The sequence below is a fragment of the Trachemys scripta genome, chromosome 14 (genome assembly GCF_013100865.1).
Source record: "Trachemys scripta elegans isolate TJP31775 chromosome 14, CAS_Tse_1.0, whole genome shotgun sequence".
In the NCBI taxonomy this organism is placed as follows: domain Eukaryota; kingdom Metazoa; phylum Chordata; order Testudines; family Emydidae; genus Trachemys; species Trachemys scripta.
In genome coordinates, this window is record NC_048311.1 from 4,769,736 (window position 1) to 4,792,811 (window position 23,076).

Below are 23,076 nucleotides of genomic sequence, written 5' to 3' on the forward strand. Positions count from 1 at the left end.
AAGTTACACTGGCAGGGTGAGGAGCAGCAGGTAGCACTGAGGGGGAAGGAGGGTGAACTGGAGGGTTTTTCCCTACAGCCCAGTGACAGGTTAATTTGACCTACAAATAACCAGAGGAATCTGGTGGCATACCACTGACAACTCCATGGCCCAAACTAGGGGAGCAGACCTTGCAGCTCAACCCTCTGCTAGCAGGCAGTGAACATGCTGTGGAGAAAAGAGATCACTGTTTACAAACTGCTCCCTGGATCAATCTCTTACCAGAGTGAATTCCACCAGAGTCAGTGTCACCAGGAAACATTTCCCTGACTCTCTGGATTCTGGGCAGCTTCTGTAGGACAAGGAAGCCATCACCCCCATATCCTGGTGTGACATTCTATACCTTGGGGGAGCATCCTGTAACCCCCATATTCCTCATTTTTATATCATTGTGATCTGACATATAAAGCATGCCTTGTAAGGTATCAGGGGAAAGGCTATGATCTTGCTGAAAGTCATTTTTCTATATAAATATGTATATCATTAATGCCTATGAAGTTACGAGAGTTGTCTTGTATGGTTGTCACTAAAACATGCTGTGGATTTGGGAGGTGCCCAGATACTGGCTCTACAGAGACAATGACAAGGGAGGTAACCAACACCCGCGTGGGTGCTGTTGAACAGACTTCACCAGTCCTTGTCCAGCAAGGGAGCTGCAATTCAATGACTCACCTGCATGAGGCCACACCAGGGGAATTGCTCAACCTTGCTTAGGGACTCAGCAATGCCCACCAGATATGCCTGGACTTATGCTCCCCAAGCACATGGAACTGAGGGTATAAAACAGAACACAGTGGCCACATGATGCTTGGCCTTTCTCCTTCACCCACCTACTCTGCAAGCAACCAGGACACTGAGAAAACTGAAGATTCCAACTGAGGGGACTGGCCCAGATTTCAAGGGTGAAATCTGTGTACTGTGGACTGCAATATCCAGTGGGGTGAGAAAAACTGCTTGATCTAATTGTTGCCCAATCCAATAGAGTTGAGAGTTTAGACTGCGTGTTTATATTTTATTTTATTTTGGTAACTACTCTGACTTTTTACCTAACACTTATAGTCACTTAAATTCTATCTTTATAGTTAATAAACTTTTTTTACTGTTTATCTTTACCAGTGAGTTTGTATGAAGTGTGTGTGGTAAACCTGCTCAGGTTTTACAAAGGCTGGTGTAAGTCCACTTTCCATTGATGAAGTGGTGAACAAATTAATAAATAAATAAACTGCTCATCTTGAGCAGTGCAGGGCAGTATATTCCTGGAGTACAGTGCTGGGAGCGGGGGGAATCTAGGTGGTGCCTTTCTGTGTGATTCCTGATTGGCTCTGGGAGCATTCATGCAATGTAGCTGGGTGTGGGGGTCCATATGCGGTTGTGCTGAGTGACAACAGCGCCTGGAGGAGTTTGCTGCTGGTCACTAGCAAGGCATTGTGAGAGACAGCCCAGGCTGGAGAGAGTTCTGGGAGCACAGCAGTCCCACAGTCCCAGGCTGCACCCCGGGGATCCCGTCACACCCGATTAATACTGGGAACTCTTGGGAAAAATCCGAAGATTTCATAGACGTCCAATCTGGATGTCTCCTCTCTGTCCACCCATTGACATGGTGCCTTCTGTACATAATGCCTCCTTAATGCTGAGAGGAGCTGCCTGGTCCTAGGGAATGCGGTTCTCCAGAGAGGGAGGGTCTTTTTTATCTTAATTTTTATTTAAAAAATACATAACTATCCCATCTGCCTTGGCCCTTTTAAATCACCGCCCCCCCCCCGTGGGCAATTGACCCCTTCCCCCCCATATCGGTGGGCCTGGAGGTGACAATACAATAAATAATAACAATAACAGCCAGACCGACACAGGCCAAACCCAGTGCTCTGGATCTCGCTAGGACCCTGGAGGCGCCGGGCGGAGCGATTCCCGGGGTCACTCAGTCTGGCAGCAGGAAGTGAATTGCAGTCGCTGCAGTGACTCTGTTGCGGTGCAACCCACGCTCCTTGCAAGACCCCAGAGCCTCGGCTGCTGCCGCTGGGGACCCCAGAGCCCTGGCTGCAGGCGGGGGAAGTTTCCTATCGAGGGAGGAACATTCCCGCTGCTCCCTGAGAGACTCTCCCAGTGCAGAGACCCCCCCTTACTGGGACCCAGAGCCCTGCTCCCAGGCAGTGCCCCACGTGGAGAGAAGGTGAGACCTGTCCCCCTCCCCAGGGAGAGACGCTCCCGGTGCAGCCTGTCTGCAGGGGTAGGGGATGCCCCAGGCTGCTCCCAGCTGGAGTGGCTGCGGTTCCCTGCATTGGGCAGAGGAAAGCTGGCTCCCAGCTCCCATGTTTGCAGTGAATGGGAGGGATGTGGGGTGGGACAGCGACATGTGAGGAGCGGGGGTGGGGTGGGGTGGGGGGAAGCTGGAAGAGGGGAAGCTGGAAGGGGGCTGAAGAGGGGCAGGGGGCTCTGAGAGCCAGAGGGCATTGAGGGGTGAACAGGGATGTAGGAGGGGGGTGGACAGGGATGTGGGGGGGTTGGGACCATGGGGATATGGGGCTGCAGAAGGGAGGCTGAGGGAATATATAGGAATCTGGGGGGGCAGGGGGAGAATTCTAGGGTTCAGGGGAACACAGCTGGAATAGAGGGAAACTGAGTGAGGGGATAAAGAGAAGGAAAAGGGGGGGCTGTGGGGAGAGGTGACTGTGGGGAAGCTGGAGGGAGAATATGAGAGCAAGTGGAGACCAGCTGGGGAAGGGAGAGTCAGAGGATAGGAGAAGGGAGGGGGATGGTGAGAGATACAATAGCAGCTCCCCCAGCCCATGGGATACGAGAGGGAGAAGGGGCTGCCCCACCCAGCAGTGAGTGAGGAATCTTCCCCCCTAGAAATGGTAAAACAAGCATGGGGGGGGGGGGGCAGCAGACTTCCCCCTAAGGCAGGCCTGCACAACTCATAAAGCCGCAAGGGCCATATTACTCCAAAGAAAACAGCTGAGGGCCGAACCCCCCCCCCCCCCAGCGCTGCCGAAACACACACCCCCAGCACCGCCAAAACACACCACCACCACCCCCCAGCACTGCCCGCCCCGCGGAAACAAACCCTCCTTCTCCAGTGCTGCCCCGCCGAAAAGGAAGGTTGGGGGAGGGGGTGATACTTTATTAAGAATTTTTCAATTAAAGCAAACAATTTTTTAAATTATTTTAATTTTTTTTTTATGAATAATGGAAAAATGAAAAACACTTGTTCCGTTGAAAGAAAACATTTGAACTTTTATATGACTTTGTATTGAACCTTGGTAATATGTTTTAGCGGGCCCCTAAGGTAGTATAATTAAGGTAAAATAAAAATGTCTTTTTGCTAGAAGTAGAATAAGATCTTCCCCCCAACTTTGTAATCAATTACCCTGTTGAATGAATGAGGAAGGCGTGGAAGGCAGGCACCTCCAGACAGCTGCAACCCTTGGAGAGGGGATGGGAGCCAGACCAAGGACAATCAAACTTGTCGGGTGGGATGATTAGAGAAGAGCAGTTAGAAGCAAGCACCTTCCTTTGGGAACACCCTCTTTGCAGCATTGGGACAACCCCCAGCCCAGAGAAAAGCAGCAAAAAGGGCCAATTTTTATGAGACAAGATCAATAGAACAGGTCAGCCACGACTCGCCGCTTGCCTCCTCACCCCCCCACCCAAGTATAACCCCACCACCACCACTGCCCACCCGATTGCCTCCTCAGCCCCCCTCCCTCGCTGCCAGCTCACCTGCCCCTGTGCCACTGCCTGCCCTCTCACCATCACCACCTCATTTCCCCCCTGCCCCCACACAGCTTGCCTACTCACCGCCCACTCGCCTCCTCAGCCCCCCTCCCCCGCCGCCAGTTCACCTGCCCACCGCTGGCCTCTTACCTTCTGCCGCTGCCCCTACCCCCTGCCGCTGGCTCACCCTTACTTCCCAGCCGGCCGACCATTGGCTTGCCCCACCCTGCCACTTGCCTACTCACCCCCCTCGGGCCTAGGGTGACCAGATGTCCCGATTTTGTAGGGACAGTCCCGATTTTTGGGTCTTTTTCTTATATAGGCGCCTATTACCCCCCACCCCCGTCCCGATTTTTCACACTTGCTGTCTGGTCACCCTACACGGGCCACACAGTGAGCCCACGTGGGTCACATGTGGGCCGTATGTTGTGCAGGTCTGCCCTAAGGGCTCAGAATTTACATGGCAAATGTTCCCGCTTCCGCCCCTATTTGCGCACACATTTGCTCCTAATTTAGGGCATTTCTTCACTATTGACTGGATCAACGGAGCAGCGATCAATTCAGCAGGGGGTTGATTTATCGTGTCTAGTACACGATAAATCGATCGGCGATCGCTCTCCCATCGAATCCAGGAGAAGCGCAAGGGAAATTGATGGGAGAGTGTCTCCCATCAACACACCACAGGGAAGACACCGCAGTAAGCAGATCTAAGTACCTCAACTTCAGCTACGGTATTCATGTAGCTGAAGTTGCCGATCTCCCATGGTAGTGACCGGCCCTTATCTTTGGTTTTTTTTTAAGACAATCTCATTATTTGGGGGGTCTGACTCCTCAGTGATAAATGTTTGGGGCTGACAGGACTAAACAGGGTCCTGCTCTGATTTCTGTGTCAAAGCAGAGTCACTGCTGGGAACAGCAGGCAAGGAATTCATCTGGTATTTGTTTTGGTTTCATTCAGGTTCAGTTTCATTCAATAGGTTCAGTTTCATTTCTGGTTCAAGCGACCCAAAGAAACAAAAATAGAAGTTCAGTTACTGGTTTAAATCCTATTTCAATCTTAGTGAAGGTAAATCCAAGAAAGAGCTGCAACTTAAAATGGAAACTGTGATTTTTGATTATTTATTTATTTTGTAACTTTAACTTTACATGAGTTTTCCTAGTGTTTTTGTGTTGTCAAATATACATGATTATTTTTCCTAAATAATCTGTTTGAGAAACCTAAAAAAAATATTGGAGGTGGGTATCAGAGAGTGCCTGGAGGAGGTTGGGAGGGGGCCTGCAGGTGGCTTCAGTGGGGAAGGCAGCTTGGAGCATGAACCCTGCCTCAAGTGGGACAACTGGAGGGAGGAGCTGCCCCAGGGGTTGGGAGGGTGGGCGGAGGCCTGTCTATGGGGAGAAGGTTGGGGAGCCATTACCTTTGCCCTGCGACTTGAAGAGTTATGAACTTCAGGGTCCAGGGAGCCTCCCCAGGGGGGCATCTCAGAGGTGGCTCATCTACCTCTGGCCCCCCTTCTGCCTCCCATGGTGTGCAGGCAGCTCCCAAGCTTCCCCTCTCCCTCCCTGCTCTTGTGGTCTGGTCCCCTTTCTCTTCTCATTCTCTTTTCGCTGTCCTCGGGCAGGTCATTCTGGGAGCCATCACCAGCCCATTGGCTAGTTTGTTGTCTTCTCTTAAATGAAAATAAGATCACTATAGGTTTTTGGGGTTTTTTTAAAATAATGAGCTTAAAAATGCCAAATCTTTATTTTAGCTGGTAACACCACCCTTCCCCCATCCCTTTTTTTTTTTGGTTCAGTTCCGTTGAGGTTCAGTTGGTAAAACAAATTTAAGGTTGAGATTCAGTTCCAGTTAATGTACAAAATACCGGTTTGAACTGGGTCTCCAATTCCACTATGAGTCCAGATGGGCAAGTGAAATCAATATCGACCTGACTGTCCCTGGGGCTGCAGGGGCATCACAGGGCGGCTCGGTTATTAGCTGCTCCCACGAGAGGGCTCTGGTAATTGCTAAGGCCAAAGAGGCCGGTGTCAGTCTCTCTCTCTGTGCTCAGGATACTGGAACCCTAGAGCCAGCTGGGCTTCCTGGGGCACATGATGCTGCCTCCATTGTGATCTGGGAGTCCACACTGAGCAGCTGCTGCTCCCCAGCGGGGTCTGTGCTGGGACAGACTATCATTAAAGCCCCTCTGTGTCCAGCTGAGGGGGGACTTTCTCCTGTGGCTGGAACTAGCCCCCTAGGGCAGCCCTGGACTCTGCTGGCATCAACTCCTGAGCCAGAGACTACAGGTGATGAGAGACCTATAGGCAGGAAAGTGACTCTGCAGAAATGGCTCCTGCTTTGCCCCATCTCTGCTTCCGGGTGTCTGCTGTCCCCGACACACCCAGAGCTGTTGCCCCCAACACACCCAGGCGCACACTCCTGTTAGCAGTGACAGTAGCTATTGGAGAGGAAACGCCCACGGGAATGGCAGGACAGTAACCAGTTCTTCCATGCAGAAGGGAGACAGGAGAGACTGGCAGGGGCAGCAGGAGCAATCAGTGGGGAGGGAAGTTCCCAGCTTCTAACCCTGCCCAACTCCATTCCCTGCAGCATCCTGGGGCAGATTGACTTTCCTGGGGAGAAGGGGAGGAGCAGGGAGAGGAAACGCCAGTTCCTGCCTCTGCCTGGTCCCCGCGCTGCTGGGGGAATGTGCTGCCCTGGGGACAGTGTCAGGAGGGATCCCCCAAGCAGCACCTTTGATTCTGCTCTTTTCTAGCATTTGGCTCACAGACTGTGTTCCTGGGAGGATTTAAAAGTGTCTTGTGGGTTTAGTCCGGGGGGAGGGGAGGGAGATCAGGGGGATCAGGTCCTTGTTGTAATAACGTAACAGGGTTTTCTCAGCATGGCAGAGTCTAGAGCAGTGGTTCTCAAACTACTGTACTGGTGACCCCTTTCACACAGCAAGCCTCTGAGTGCGACCCCCCCTTGTACATTAAAATCACTTGTTTATATATTTAACACCATTATACATGCTGGAAGCAAAGCGGGGTTTGCGGTGGAGGCTGACAGCTCATGATCCCACATGTAATAACCTCGCAACCCCCTGAGGGTCCCGACCCCCAGTTTGAGAACCCCTGGTCTAGAGTGTCTGTCTGCAGGGAAAGAGCTTGGGGAGAATTGGAGTGTGAAAGGGACTAATGCTAATTTAGAAACCTCCCCAATTGCCCTTCTCACCCTGACAGGCTGCAGAATAACAACCCTGTTTTGTTCCAGATCATCCCATCGTCCTAGGGGACAGGGAAGGGAAATGGCTATGGTGGATCCAGCTCAGGTAGGGGATTTTGGGGGGAGCTGTTGGGGAGGGTTGCTGTAGAGGGGGAGGGGCAGGAAACAAACAGGGTGAGGCAGGGAGATGGACAGGGTGTGTTAAACCTGCTGGGACATGCTCAGCTTAGGACCTGATTTATTAACAGGCCCATTGGCGGGGTGAACATTCCCCCATTTCTGAAACAGGAAACAACCCCCTGGACAGGGCTGGGAAAACAGACCAGAGTGCTGGAGCCTGAACCCATTAGGCAGAGACTGCTGAGAAATACAAAGGAAGGTGCTGGGATTCCTGACCCTGTTCCCTGCGCAGAACTCTGCTTCCCACATCAGCCTGTGCCTAGTAGATGGGTGATAAATGAGAAGATCCCGCACTTCCCCATCTGCTGGGAGGTACAAGGGGCTCTTGCCTTCTCTCTGTTCCCCGGAGCCTCCTGGCCACTCTGAGCAAGGTGGTGGGATTCTGCTCCACTGGCCCTCCCAGAGCTGTCCTATTTTTGGGCTTCTTTCCCAAATGAATGGTGGGATTGTGGCTGGGGCACCAGGCACTGAGTGGGGAGCACCTGTTGTTTCAGATGCCGGTGACCTTCGAGGAGGTGGCTGTGTATTTCACCGAGGGGCAGGGGGCTCTGCTGGACCCTGGTCAGAGAGCCCTGTACAGGGATGTCATGCAGGAGAATTATGAGACTGTGACCTCGCTGGGTAAGGATTCCTGTCCCCTCAGCTATTGAAGCCCTGGGGCCTGCATTTCTGCACCTGGTCAGGTTCTTCCCTGGTCAGTTAGATTAGAGGGAAATGGGTCACATAGTCCACAGCTCCAGGGTTAGAGAACCATTCACCTCCAAACCCCCTCCAATGGGATAAGGGAGTCATGGAGCTAATGGACATGCTAATTCATCTCCATCCCTCCAGCTGTCATGGGGGCAGAAGCAGAGTATTATCCTCTCTGCATTAATGCTCACTTCAGACAGGTTCTCTGTGTACTTTCCTTCATGGGACTAGCTCCATGTGTGGGGAGGGCTCTGAGGTTTAAACAGAGGCAAGGGGTTAATGTCAGAGCTGCATGTGCCTCAGCAAGTCCCCCAGAGCACACAGCCCCTGAAAACTCCCAGTGAGGGTGTGACAACTCCCCTCCCCTCCAGACATCGCCCAATTCCAAGGGGGTTCAGTGACCATGTTCCCATCTGTTCAGATCCCACAACCCCCCAGCAAATAATGGGGTCAAGTTAAACTCGAGATGTGCCCTTTGTGACAAATACTCCACCAATCCTCTGTGCACTCTGCTCATGCCTGATTTCACCCCCTGAGCAGGACTTCTCATTCCCAAACCTGACCTGGTCGCCCAGCTGGAAGCAGGGGGAGAGCCATGGGTCCCGGATCTCCAAGCCTCTGAGGAAAGGAAGGTCCCAAGACACACTCACACAGGTGAGGAGCCAGTGATACTGACACAGAAACTGGCAAATGAAGGAAAAAGCTGAAAATCTCCAAAATGTGCTATGAGCAATGACTCCTGCCTGGATTCTCTCCCCCAGCAGGTGACCAGACAAAGAGTGAGAATGAGGAGGAGACTCCACAGCAGGAAGGTCCTGAGCAGGTGGAAATGCAGGGAACCATTTTGAGATCTGACAGTAATTTTACCCAGTGCTTGGAACAGAGAACAGCCTGGAGTAATTGGCGCAGGTCAGAGAGGAAACTGGGAAACAACCCAAGGGAGAAAGTGGATGAATCTATTGAATGTGGGAGAGGAGGCAATGGTCCCAAGGAAACCACAGCCCAGCAGACCAATCACACAAAAAAGAGATCCTATAAATGCTTGGACTGTGGGAAAAGCTTCAGTTGGCTGTCTGGCTTTATAAAGCATGGGAGAATTCACACAGGAGAGAAACCCTATGAATGCTTGAAGTGTAGGAAAACTTTTAGTCAGCACTCAGGCCTTGCTAGCCATGGAAGAATCCACACGGGAGAGCGTCCCTATAAATGCCTTGAGTGTGGGAAAAGCTTCAGTCAGCTCTCAGGCCTTATTTGCCACAGGAGAATCCACACGGGAGAGAGGCCATATAAATGCTTTGATTGTGGGAAAAGCTTCAGTGCACCATCAGCCCTTATTGTACATCAGAGAATCCACACTGGAGAGAAACCTTACAAATGCTTGGACTGTGGGAAAAGTTTCAGTCAGAGTTCTGGTCTTACTAGCCATGGGAAAATCCACACAGGAGAGCGACCATATAAATGCCTTGAGTGTGGGAAAAGTTTCAGTGCACCATCAGCCCTTATTATACATCAGAAAACACACATGGGGGAGGAATCTTTAAAATGCTTGGACTGTGGGAAAAGTTTCAGTCAACGCTCAAGCCTTATTAAACATGGGAGAATCCACAAGGGAGAGAAACCCTTTACATGTTTGAACTGTGGGAAAAGTTTCAGTGAGAGCTCAAGCCTTATTAAGCATGGGAGAATCCACACGGGAGAGAAACCTTATAAATGCTTGGACTGTGGGAAAAGTTTCAGTCAGAGTTCTGGCCTTATTAGCCATGGGAAAATCCACACAGGAGAGGGACCATATAAATGCCTTGAGTGTGGGAAAAGTTTCAGTGCACCATCAACCCTTATTATACATCAGAGAACCCACACGGGGGAGAAACCTTATAAATGCTTGGACTGTGGGAAAAGTTTTAGTCGGACCTCAGGCCTTATTAGCCATGAAAGAATCCACACAGGAGAGAAACCCTTTAAATGTTTGGACTGTGGGAACAGTTTCAGTCAGCGCTCAAGCCTTATTAAACATGGGAGAATCCACACGGGAGAGAAACCCTTTAAATGCTTGGACTGTGGGAACAGTTTCAGACAGCGCGCAAGCCTTATTATGCATGGGAGAATCCACACGGGAGAGAAACCCTTTACATGCTTGGACTGTGGGAAAAGTTTCAGTCAGCGCTCCAGCCTTATTAAGCATGGGAGAATCCACACGAGGGAAACCCCATAAATGCTTGGATGAAGGGAAAAGCTTCAGTCCCAGCTCATAACTTCATAAACGTCTGAGAATCCACATGGGACAGAATCTATAAATGCTTTGACTGTGGGAAAAGTTTCATTTGAACATCAAACCTTGCTTGACATCAGACAGTCCACACAAGAGGGAGAACCCATAAATGCTTGGATTGTGGGAAAAGCTTCAATAACTGCAGGAAAAGATTCAGTGTGAGCTTACACATTATTCCTCATCAGATAATTCACAGAAGAAAGAGCTTGAATTGGGGGAAGCTTCATTTGGTGCTCACAGGGCATCAAGCATCAGCAAATCCACACAGGGAAGAGCCTCTCGGATGTCCTTAGCACGAAAAATGCTTAGTTGGAGCTAACACCACATTGGACAGCAGAGACTCCTCCACAAAGGAGAGAAATTCTCTCAGTGCCCTGACTAGGGCTAGCCATAGTGAAAACTCCATTTCCTAATTCCCACACACAGCAGTGGCATTTGGCTCTCAAGTTTCCAACTGCCCGTCTCTAGGGGCAGGTTCCAGCGGCAGCTGATCAGTGACCTTCTGGCTTTGCCTGGTCTAAGCAAACCCCAGGCAGAGGAGGAGAAGTCCCGATCAGCCCCTCCTCCCTGCTGCAGCCCTGGCTGCTGAACTGATGGGCCTTCCTGCCTCCTGGTAACCTGCTGGGGGAAGGGAGAGAGAAACTGCTTGTGACACTACACCCCATATTCTTCACAGTACTATTACTATGATATTATTATGGCATAATTATGATGCATTTTGCACAAGAGGGGTCATGTAAGATGTCATTGGAAAAGTTCTGATTTGCTGAATATGAATATCCTATTTGTACGCATGTATCATTTTGGTATCTGAAGTTATGAATCATGACTATGGCCTTGTCTACACTGGCACTTTACAGCGCTGAAACTTTCTCATTCAGGAGTGTGAAAAAAACTCCCCCTTGAGCGATGCAAGTTTCAGCGCTCTAAAGTGCCAGTGTAGTGGCACCAGGGCTGGGAGCCATGCTCCCAGTGCTGTTAGCTGCCCCTCATGGGGGTCGTTTTTTTAGAGTGCTGGAAGAGCCGCAGCAGATGTTAGTGTAGACAAAGCCTTTGTATCTTTATTTCAAATGTAGTTACACCTGGGTGACATCCACTAGGCAAGATGCTCCCAGTCTAGACAGCTGGTTAGGAAGGGCCTATATTAGGTAATGAGCCATCGGGGGAAACAATAGGCCTTAAGAGAATCTCATCCCCCACCTGGTGAGCCTTCCTGAGTACGCTCCAGACAGCCTATGAGTAATGGGTGCTATGACTCAGCAAGGTATGCGAGGGCATGTGACCAGACCACATGACACTGATCTCTGTTTTGGGTACCTATGTTTTTCCACAAACTGGTCTGGGAACCAAGGTTGAAAGAAAGGGTTTCTGCCATATGGAACAGCTATGTAAGGGAGTGACATCATTGGTTGTTGTTCACTCTCCCACTGCTGAACACCTGCTGAAAGAAGCTCCAAAAGAAAATGACTTGGAACAGGGATAAGGAGCTCAAGCTGCAAAGCAAGTGCAGCTTGTGTCTTCAGCATCTGCAAGCCTGCTTGTATCATCAGTCAGGATGAAAAATTGTTAATTCATATCCAATCTTTCTAGTCTTTTAGGCTTAGTTTGTGGTTTTGTTTGTTTACTAGATAATCTGCTTTGAGCTGTTTGATATCACTTATAATCACTTCACTTCAAATTTTCTGTAGTTAATAATCTTGTTTTATGTTTTAATCTGAAACAGTTTGCTTCTGAGTAAAGTGTCAGGGGAAAATCTGAGTCCAGAACCTGGGAAAGGAGGATAAGGGAACAGATGGACACACACATGCACAGAATTTTTCTGATTATCATCTCCCTGACCCTCCCCCCAGTCACTAGGTCAGTCTGTGTAGTCAGGTGATAATGGTGATGTCACCAGTCCTTGAAGTGGTCTTTCAAGGGGGTCTCTACTACCCCCAATTGGCTTTTTTCAGTTGGCCCCTAGGATCTAATTAGACCTAGCAGTCTATAGAGACAACCCAAGATAGAGAGGACGTCACTGTTTCTGCCCATGCCTATCCACCCTCTCTGTGCTCTCTCCTTTTATAGCTGGTTTTGTCTCCCTTACTGGTTACAGCTGTGGGAGCCTGCCTCTGTTATTGGCAGTAGAGGCAGCTGTGTGGGGATGTGGTCAGGCTGCTTGCTTGCAGGCAGGAGGGGCTCCCCTCCTCCTAAAAACCTTTGCTCAGGATGGGGTTTGTAGATTTCCCTTTACAAGTAGACAGGAGTGAAAGTGCATCATTTTTCAGGCCTGCTCTAAAATGCTGTCTCTGAATAACCAGCTGCTTTCTGTGCTCACATATTGGACACAGCTGCCCAGACCCCCATCTTCCTCCAGTTCTGCTTGCATTCCCTAGACTGGCTTCTCCACTAGGGATCCCCTGTTTGTAATCAGGTCCCTGTGGAGGAAGGGATGAGGAAACAGAAACACAAATCTCTTTCCCTCACCCACAATCTGTCAGTCCCGGCTCCTTTTCTGGTGGGGAACTAAAGTAAAACTGGCCCATCAGGGCTGTGAGCAGGAAATCGCCTCCCTCCCCCAGCAGCTCCCCCCAGGGCAATGACCCAAAGCCTCCCCACCAGCATACAGAAGCTGAATGTCCATGTGATAGGGGTTCAGGGGCCAGGTTGGAATGTGCTGGAATCTCAGTCTGGGCCATAGTGGGGCAGATGATCCCATCTCACACAACCACACCCAGCAAGGCCTGCACTGATTTTCTCCCTTTTTGTCAGCCCCAGCAGAGAGACCAGGGACTCATTGGCCCACAGAGACCAAGCTCCTGTCCCCTGGGTGAGGGCTGGGGCCCAATGGCTGAGGGCAGCGGGAGTGAGGGGATCTTGCATTAGGGGTCCTGCACTGCACAGGGTGTGGGATAAACAGAGAGCTCTAGGGGTGCCTGGTTCAATGCTGCGTGTGCTGGCCAAGAGGGCAGCAGTCACGCCTGTTCTTAGCCTGGCAGCTACTGCTTCTGTTTCCCTGCACAGTCTCCCCAGCTCTCGTGGACTCCTGGCTCTTTGCAGATGGTAGCAGGTGTGTGGGGAGCTGGCCCAGGGGCTCCTGTGCTGTACAGGGGGTGGGCTAACCAGAGAACTCCAGGCCCCAAGGCTCTCAGGCCACTTGTCCAGTCTGGCTGCAGGAGGAGATCTGGGGACAGAAAGAGGGGGCCTGGGTGACCCTCGGGAGCAGCCACATGGGACCAGAAATGGAACTCCAGCTGCGGTGAGAATGGAGCATTTGCCAGGGATGTGGGTAGTTACAGGGGCTGCCGTATAGCTGGTACAGTGATGCAGCTATTTAATTCATTGCACTGAGAAATTCATACATTCTTGCAGCTGGATGGTGTGAGCTGAAATTAATTATCTGCTCCTGTTTTGCTGGATAATGCATGGCTGGAGATTTCTAGCCATGAGTCACACTCCATTCTGCGGCTGTTTCATGTGACTGGGCACTGCATCCAAGAGTCTATTGCAGCAGGGTGGCTTTGAGATCAGATTCAACAGTGAATCTGGGGAGTGGCCTTCTGGAACCAGAACAGGAACTGCAATGGGAAAGGCCTACTGAGCTGAGATGCTGCTGGGGATGCAGCTGGTTACCTCATGAGCAACGGGATACAATATTGTTACAGATCCTGACTCATACTGTGATGAGATACATTGTCATGATTATGAAAGGCAAACGGGTTACATGGTTGTAAATTTTCTTCTAACCAGTCAGTCTTCCTGCTGTCAGCTCTGGTGGATGGGCTCAGGCAGAGGATCTCACTGCTGCTGGGTTGTTTTTTTTGCTGGTGAACATATTGCCTGAGAATTGTAGTCATCAGTCAGACACACGCAGTTACTTTTGGCCAACAGAAGTGACCTCCAGGAGCTTTGAGGAGGAGGCTGGCGAGATGAGTCCCTCCGTCCATGTGACTTGCAGCTGACTGTCCAATGAGACAATTCCCAGACTGCTGAGCGGAACAGGGGGAGGGGGGATGCTATCCAATGACAAGGACAAAACACATGGGCTCGGGTAGAGTGAAACGAGCCAGAAGCCATGAGTACAAATCATCTCACTTCTACTGAGTGCTCCCATCTCTTATGGCTGACCATGACTTCATATCTCCAGCCCTAGAACACAATCTAGTATTGGACACCTTTGTGCTAATAAGTTAACAGAGAAGTTACACAAGGTCAAAATGGGGACTAGAACTAGGGTCTCTAGTGTGGAAGCCCCAGGTATTAGCTACTCATCCCCACCGGCTTTAGTCTCAAAGTGTCAAATATCTGTTGGCTCTCCTGTTGCTAACCGTTATGCCACACCAGGGGTATCAGAAGTGGGAGGGTTATGTCTGCCCTCTTTTTAGTGGCCACAAGGGTGAGGGACAGTGGGAGGGGCAGAGAGTGAGCAGGAGATGGGGCCTCATGGGGGAAGGGGCAGGCAAGGGTGGGGCCTCATGGGGATGGGGCATTGCAAGAGTGGGAGCTTGAGGGGAAGGGATGGCACAGGGGCCGCAAGAAAGGAGCAGTGCAGGGGGCGGGGTGATGGTTCAGGTGCTGGTGTCCTCCTCCCTTCCCCCCACACACACACTTTTAAGGAGCTTCCTTCACACCCACCACCACCACAGTGAAGCCAGCAATAGGAACCCAGAGTCCTGATCACAAATGTTCTACTGATGACTAGCAAATACTTGTGTAACCCACTGGAAAAGCATGTATCCTGTCCCTGCTGGTGGCTGTCCACACACAGCACAGCAATTATTCCCAGAGCTGATGTGGTGGGGTGTGCGTTGGGGATCTGAAGAGACATGATTCAAATCCTGTAGCAGATCCAGAGGGAGGGGAACTTTGTAGTTCAGTGTGTTTTGTAGTTTCTATTTTGTTTTCTTAAAAAAAGCATTGTTGTTAATGGTTTATTTTAGGGCTGTTGATTACTCACAGTAAAGTCATGCAATTAACTACAAAAAATAATTGTGATTAATCACACTGAAACAATAGAATACCAATTGAAATTTATTAAATATTTTTGGATGGTTTTTCTACATTTTCAACTATATTGATTTCAATTACAACACAGAATACAAAGTGTACAGTGCTCAGTTTATATTATTTTTATTACAAATATTTGCACAGTAAAAATGATAAAATAAATTGTATTTTTCAATTCCCTCATTACAAGTACTGTAGTGCAATCTCTTTATCATGAGAGTTGCACTTAGCAATGTAGATTTTTTTTTGGTTACATAACTGCACTCAAAAATAAAACAATATAAAACTTTAGAGCCAACAAGTCCACTCAGTCCTACTTCTTGTTCAGCCAATCGTTAAGACAAACACATTTGTTTGCATTTACAGCAGCTAGTCCAAGCCAGCCCCTTGCTGCAGCCTCACTGCTATTGGTAGTGTGCTAGCTTCAGCAGTGTCTGCGTGTTTACATGTACCCAAGAATCACACCTCCCAGCTGCTGTTGAGACGTACCCTCAATTGAACTGGGATATTCTTAATGTAAGCAGGGTCTGGATGAGCTCTCCCCAACACCTAGTGATGAGCTGGGGAGAGGACTTTGGCTTTGTTTGCTTAGGCAAATCCACCCTGCCTAGGTGCTCAGCATGATGGGGCTGATTTTCCCAAATGGTCACTTTTGGCTGGTGTTGGATCACAAGTCACTTTGTTATTGGGGGCTGGGGCACTAAAGGGTTGTTATCCTTGTTGTGTGAATCAAGGGCAGCAGAACTGTGCTTGGCATACCCTGACTGAGGGACTCATCTTCAACTAACTGCACTCGGTAGGCAGGAGACATGGGTGCCAAAACCCATTGGAGTTATGGGAGTATGGTGATATACTTGTGCCTGCTGGTGTGGGCCCCAGACACTATTTGATCCTTACTGTGTAATGACAGAGTGGATTAAGACTCAACTGGGAGTCTTGTTACAAACCAACAGAGCTGAAATCACTGATAATCAGGGCTCAGCTTTAGGCCTACTGTGGGACAGTGTCTCTGGTACAATAGACTGCCCTGTCCGTGCTAGCAATGAGGCTTCCCACCTAATGGCTGAAATCACTGAGAGCTGTGCTAAGTGATAGGACCTCAAGATATCCCAGAGAGTGTGGAATGGTGACCAAGTGGCAGGTGAAGGGATGAGTGGAGTGGTGAGTGGCTGGCCAGGCAGACCGTGCCACAGCAAATGCCTGGACAGCTCTGAGTGAGCAAGCCGCACCCCCACCCCCATGCCAGGGGGAGAGGTGAACTCTGCAGATGCATCTCTGAACTCTGGGTCTTCACTGTGAGTGGGGTGGGGGGAGAAGGGAGGGGCACGTTAAAGGAACTTTTGGTTGCTGGCCTTAAAACCCTGAGGCAAAAGGACACTGCCCAGTGACCTGTGAGGTGGGTGTATGCACTGAACCCACAATAGGTGGGAACTAAACCCCATTGGGTTATTTCAGTGACAATGTGTGTGCAGAGGAGCCTTGGCTTAGCTGTGTCTTGCTGTACATCCAGCCACCGGCCTGGGACCAGCTGGGCTACAGGGGTTATGTAGAACCATGGAACCACGGGCTACATGGAACCATGGGTTAAGGTCAGAAGCACCTGGTTTGTGCTAGTGACAAGGCATGAAAATGTCAGCAACACATTAATCCAGAGCAACTCTTGAGCTGAAGGGTGATATTATGGTAAATCTCCTAAGCTTTATGACATCACAGTCTAAAGGTTACAGCCCAGCCCATTCAAAACACCATCTAAGAGCTGGAAAGAAGATTTTAGGTTTAACCTTTGTAAAACAGTAGACCAAAGGAAAAATAACATTCTGACTCAGTTTGTACCATTGCTTCTTTGACCTCAGCAGTTAGCCAGTGTTTGGGGCCATGCTAGGTTCTTCCACTGGGTGGAGAAATTGATGGAGTCAGGTATTTATCTTTGGTGCAATCTTTATTATTTACAAAGAATGTCCACACATTCCTGTGCCCTGAACACGGTAGAAACAAACAACTGCAGGCTGTTTCCTTACTCAAAAATCCACATCTGCTGTTCCAAGGAACCCTGTGCTTGGAGCAAGCTCTGTATCTTAGTTTCCTGCCAAGATCACATTCACGACTGCTTCTCTTGGCTCTGCCTCACGCACACCATGCTGCCAGCCAATCCCTCTGACCGCATGTTTTCAGCTAGCTCCAGGGAAACCCCTCATAGGCCGGGTCTACACTTAAACATAGATCAACCTAGTGACATCACTCAGGGCTATGAAAAATGTTGTACCCCGAGTGCCACAGCTAGATTGACCTAATCCCCAGTGTAGACAATAAAATTCTTCCATTGACCTGGCTACCACCTTTCAGAAAGGAGGATTAACTAGAGCCATGGAAAAACCACTTCTGTCAGTGTAGGAAGCATCTACCCTACAGCACTTCAGCAACACAGCTATAGCTCTTCTGTAGTAGTGACTGTAGTGTAGACATACCCTTATTCTTCCTGAGGCCTGGTCTATACCTAAAACTTAGGTCGGCCTAGCTATATCACTCAGAGCTGTGAAAACTTTCACAACCTGTGTGATGTAGTTAGGTCAATCTAACCTTCGATGTAGATGCAGAAAGGTCAATGGAAGAATTCTTTGTTGCCCTAACTACTGCCTCTCCCAGAGATGGATTAACTGCATCAATGGAAAAACCCCTTCTGTCGATGTAGGAAGTGTCTACACTAGTCACTCATTTCTACTGGATATTGGGATGAATGCGCACTCTCCAGTCCCTGGGTCTCCCTCTCCCAGGCTCCCTGCTGATGCAGAGCCTACACTTTCTCCCCAAAACCCCAGTTAATTAATTCTGTGTCCCTGCCACCCCCACATCTGCCTGTACCCAGCCCAGCTATTAATTCTGCTCCCCAACCCAACATCACTTCTGTCCACAGCCCCTCCACCAATTGTAACCCTGCAGACCCCATACCTGCCTCTCAGGGCCCCTCTGCTCCTCCTGCAGCTCCAGGGGTTCTGCACCCCCTCCCATCCCTGGTGCTGCAGGGGCAGGGGTGGAATTGGGGCAGGGGGTCGTGAGCACCCACCGGCACCAGGAGAAGTTGGTGCCTATGGTTGGGTAGACTGGAGTCTTCCAGGTCATAGGAGCTAGGATTATTTGGCTAGAGAAGCCCATTTTTTCATTCTCAGTGGGCTGTGCCCATCATGTCTCAGTGACACTGTCTAACCCAGGATCCCCAGAGTCCTCCTGGATCATAGAGAACAGTGGCAAACAGGCTGCACAATCCCTGGGGCAATGAAATTTGCTTCTCTGCCTTGCTCACTGAATGCTCTCTATGGTTTGACAGTCCAGAGGCTGCACAGAGGTGAGACCTGATGCAACCTCCTGCATGATAGAAAGTCCACAGGAGGAGATCATAAAGACTACACTTTCTGAGGGTAGAGAGGCTGATTTCAGGGTCCCCAGTGAGATGTTCCTCTCCCTCTCCCTCCCCCTCCGCCCCGTGTCTCAGGGACACAGTTTGAGCCGGGATCCTGCCCCCAGTATCCGGAGCCAGGGTCGGATTTTCTCCCCAGGGACAGAGGCCAGTGGGAAAGTGAAGATCGGGGCCTTGTCACCAGCATCAATAAATGTCACCTGCCCCCGCTCACAGTCCAGACAAACCTGGATCCTGCTGGGGACCCGGCTCAGGGGCAGGAGGGTCGCAGGGGAGGTGAGAGCCTGAAACTGACCCCTGCAGCACTGCATAGCCCACATCCCTCCCCTCAGGGTTACGGCTGATCCATCTCTTCCTCCTCACAGACTCTCTGGCTACCCCCACAACCCAGTATCCCCCAACCCCCACCTCCCAGTAATGTCTCCCCGAGGTGAATCCCTCACAGCCCAGCACACAGGGCTGTGTCAAATCTCTCAGGGGCGTCAGGCAGATCCTGCTGTGTGTGTCTGCCCATCTCACACTTCTGATCCTCAGACAGGATGAGGATGGGCTGAGCCGTGTCTGGATCCAGAATCACGTTCTTGGGGGGAGAGAGAGAATCAGAGCATTAAGGGCAGAGCTCATGCCTGGGGGAGCCTGGAACCATTTATCACGCTTCCAAGCACCCCTGTTCTTCTGGCTGGGATAGTCCTGGATCCCAGAGAGCTGCCTCTGTCCCGGGCACCTGAGACTCAGCAGGGATGTCACTGCAGTTCCTCTGTCTGTGTCATGGGACCCACTGCATTAGTTTCTCCTTCATTGCAGAGGCTTCAGCTCAGCTCCTCCTGTTATTGACCTCATAGTCCTCCAGCAGCTGTCCCAGAATGCCCCATTCCCTGTGACAGTGACAGATCAGGTCAGTTGTAAACTCTACTGCCCAAGGGTCACAGAGACTGGAAGCCACCACCCCTTTCAAAACCTCCCACGTGTTTTTGAAATGCCTTTTCCTGATTGCCCTCCTTGGCAAGGACAAGGAGCTTGCCATTGTGTGCAGCTGACCATGCAAATGCCATGCAATAAATGTGCTCCCACCAGGAGTAGACTGGAGGTATTTGATCTCCTGGGCCTGTGGGGGAGAAGAGGCTGTGCAAGCCTAGGTATGGACCAGTTGTAGAAACATGGATATCTACGAACAGATTGCATGAGGGATGCAGGTGAAGGGATATGACAGGGATCAGCAGGAATGCCACATGGAATCAAAGGCACTGCATCAGCTGTACCACAAGGCAAGGGAGAGCAACAACCAATCTGGTGCTGAGCTGTTACACCAGGCTGCATGCCATCCTTGGAAAAGCCCCCATTAAACCACTGTGGATACCACAGATGAGCCCAAGACAGAGACCCCTGCTATGAACAGTGAGGAGGAGGAAGTGCGGGGAGGGGGAGGAAACACAGCAGGAGCCAGGACCTGTTGAAGACACCACCAGCAGTCTAGCCAGTCTGCCAGGCAAGCATGGATGGGCCCAAGGAATGGGAAGGTATCTTGGGAAAGTGTGACCATGCATTTTTCCTTACAATGTTTAAATTTAAAGCTGGTGCCTGGCCCATCCCCAAGATAACAAGCCACAGGTACTGACTTTTCATTCATACAAGAAGTAGAGGTACAACAAGCAGAGGTAGAAATGACACCTGCTTTTTATTCCCCTGCTAGGTTAAGCATAGGGGAAAGGGGGCACTTTATGTACATAGGGATGTCCTGAGACATCTTGATTAAACTTTTATGGGGATGCTCTGAAATCCTCTCCCAAAAGCTTCTAGGGAGGGCTGCCTTATTTCTTCCTCCGTGGTAGGACACTTTGCCACATCAGTCCATGATGAGTTCAGCTGGCACCATTGCAGTAAACAGGCTAGTGGCATACAGGCCCAGGCAGCTTCAGGACATCAGTAGGAGCTATGCTTTCTGTTCCTTTGTTACCCTCAGGAGTGAGAGATCAGCTAAAACCACCACCACCTGTGGAACGTCGTGCCAGTCTTCATGGCATTGCCCTGCACTTGTTCCCATGGAACGGGGACTGAAATGTTATTGCTTTGTGCAACCAAAATTCCTCCTCCCCGCATCTCCTCACTCACCACTTGTGGGGCCATACGCACCGTGACTGGGGCTGGAGTGCGGTGCAGTGTGGAGGCACTCCACAGCTGTAGTGTCAATAAACTTTTCTTCTTAAAAGCATTTCTGGGAATAAGGGATGAGAGTTTTGAGCCTTGTCTCTCCCTTTCCATTGTGACTGTAAATCCAATGACATGTCTGTGTTTAATCAGCAGTTCTGCCATTGCAGCCTTAAGGGGTGCCCTCTCTACACCCACAGAATGCCTGACCCTGATGAGGAGAAAGCAGAGGACTAGGAAGGGCATAGTCAGCAAGGTCCTGCAAGCCAGTGCTGCACTGGCCTGTGAGCAAAAGGCCCGGAGGGCCAATATGACTAAGACTAGGGAGAAGTAAAGAGAGGAGAGGAGAGAGAAGTCCTATCAGGACAAGGAGAGGGAGATGCACCAGGACATCATAGATCTTCTCAAGCAGCAAACCCAAATGCTGCAGACACCGGTTGACCTACAGGTCCAAAATCCCAGACTCCCCACCCTCTGCAGTCCTTGGAGAACTCCCTGCTAGCAACTCCCTACATCCCCAATGTTCCAAGTGGCATCTCAGGCCACATCCTAACCCCTACCACTCCATGCTGGGGGACAGCCAGGAAAACCACAGCTTCACATACACTGACCTGTGCAAAGCATGGGTTGTCCATGTGTAGCCACAATAGCCTGCATTTGTCTGCTGAAATGGACAGAAATATTTGCTGCCTTTCCAATTTGAAAGTTCCACTCTGTTAATTGATGTTAAAGCTTTGTTTACATTGCCTGCACTTTTTTGCACATTGTTTTTCTGCACTGCTTTTTGCCACTTCATACATTTCTATGTTTGGAGAATAAAATTATCTTTATTAGTTCACAATATATATTGCAGAATGCATAGAGGTACTAGGAATTGTGTAGCAATACCCACTTGATGTGGTCTCTCTTGTAGAAATTGTTTCCATTTCATTAAATAACTGAATATTAACCAGACCTGATAAAGAATAAGAATAACTCTATAATCCAGTGGTTGGTGTAGTCACCGGAGAGGTGAGAGATCCCTATACAGATCCCTTCACCTCCCCAGACAGAGGGGAGAATTGAACCAGGTTCTCTTACATACCAGATGTGCAACCTAACCCCTGGGTGAAAGTTCTCCTCCCACTTTGTGGGGAGTTAGGCATCCTCAGAGAACACCTCCTGGATCAGGCAGCAGATGCAGAGGAGCACCCATCTTCCCTCAATTTGAGGATCGGCTTGGAGCTTCAGCACAAGATAAGCGTCTGAGCAGCTAGAGCTAGGCAGCAGGGCACCTGCTCTTAGACATCAAAGGAACTTTTACAGCAGTAACGTAGGAGCCCAGGCAGTTTTGTGGATCGCAGAGGAATCAAAAAGTCCCCTGGTGTGGGTGGGACGAGCGAGGCCATGATCATGTTTAAGTGTCTTTAATGCCAACACAGGACACTGGTAGATGGGGAGGGGGAGGGTTCCCTGCTGGGCTATGAGGGTCTTCCCCTTCCTGTAGCCTTGGTGACTAGGTGGGCCTGACTTCAGGGCTACATAGGCCTGTTGAAAATCCCCATTTCCTTCCCACATCTGCCCAGCCTCATCCTGGGAATTGGTAACCCCCTGGCCACCCTGCCCACCCCCCACTCACTCTTGCTCATCCCTCTTCTCATGTTATTTACACTCTTTACATTTCAGTGATGGCTTCACCCGACAAGGATATTTCCTGTCTCTCTGTCCCCTGTGTAATGAGTTCCAAGTTCTCCACATCAGCTGTACAAATGCTGCACTTTCCCAGAGCTGCATCTCCCATACTCTCCTCCACCTGGCTCTATCTCATGTCACTGCAGGGGGAGGGATAGCTCAGTGGTTTGATCATTGGCCTGCTAAACCCAGGGTTGTGAGTTCAATTCTTGAGGGGGCCACTTAGGGATCTGGGGCAAAAATCAGTACTTGGTCTTGCTAGTGAAGGCAGGGGGCTGGACTTGATGACCTTTCAAGATCCCTTCCAATTCTATGAGATAGATAGGTGTATATGACACAGTCATCTCCTGCTCTGTTTCATTCTCTGCCTTTTGGATGGTGACTCTGATATTTGCCCATCAGTGTTTGTGCCAATGATTATTTATCATTCCCATGGTTCAAAAAACACTAAAATCTCACAGCAAAGGGCTCGGGAAAGGAAAAAAAATAGAAGAAATGACTATTCTCACCCATGGTCATTTGTCTCAAGAAGACCATAATAAATATCAGCTATAGCCTGTCAAACAAAACTAATATCCACTTATGTGACCAAATGGCCTTCAGGAAAGAGAGGGAAACCCATGTTACATGGGGAAGGGTATGAAGTTCATATAAAATTTAATCCCAGAGCATGTTACATCTGATGACTCTAAATCAAAATAGATTTTCACATCATGTTCTCTTCTAAGTCACCATTCAGCAATCCCTCACTATTAGGTCATGTTATTT

The 23,076-nt window shown here is 49.9% G+C and overlaps 1 protein-coding gene across 5 annotated transcripts; it reads left to right on the forward strand.

Annotated features, from left to right (window-relative positions):
• The first annotated feature begins 1,981 nt into the window (after positions 1–1,981).
• On the forward strand, positions 1,982–10,819 carry LOC117887149 (zinc finger protein 501-like). Of its 5 annotated transcripts, XM_034789442.1 has the most exons (5): positions 1,982–2,209; positions 7,004–7,061; positions 7,630–7,756; positions 8,366–8,479; positions 8,587–10,819. In XM_034789442.1, the coding sequence occupies exons 2-5, from the start codon at positions 7,038–7,040 to the stop codon at positions 10,035–10,037; spliced, it is 1,716 nt and encodes a 571-aa protein (XP_034645333.1). In that variant the 5' UTR covers positions 1,982–2,209; positions 7,004–7,037; the 3' UTR covers positions 10,038–10,819. The 5 variants fall into 5 exon arrangements, with proteins under 5 accessions (XP_034645333.1, XP_034645334.1, XP_034645335.1 ...); XM_034789443.1 differs by lacking the exons at positions 1,982–2,209; positions 7,004–7,061; positions 7,630–7,756 and adding an exon at positions 7,132–7,447; XM_034789441.1 differs by lacking the exons at positions 1,982–2,209; positions 7,004–7,061 and having other exon boundaries at positions 7,476–7,756; positions 8,590–10,819.
• Positions 10,820–23,076: the final 12,257 nt, after the last annotated feature.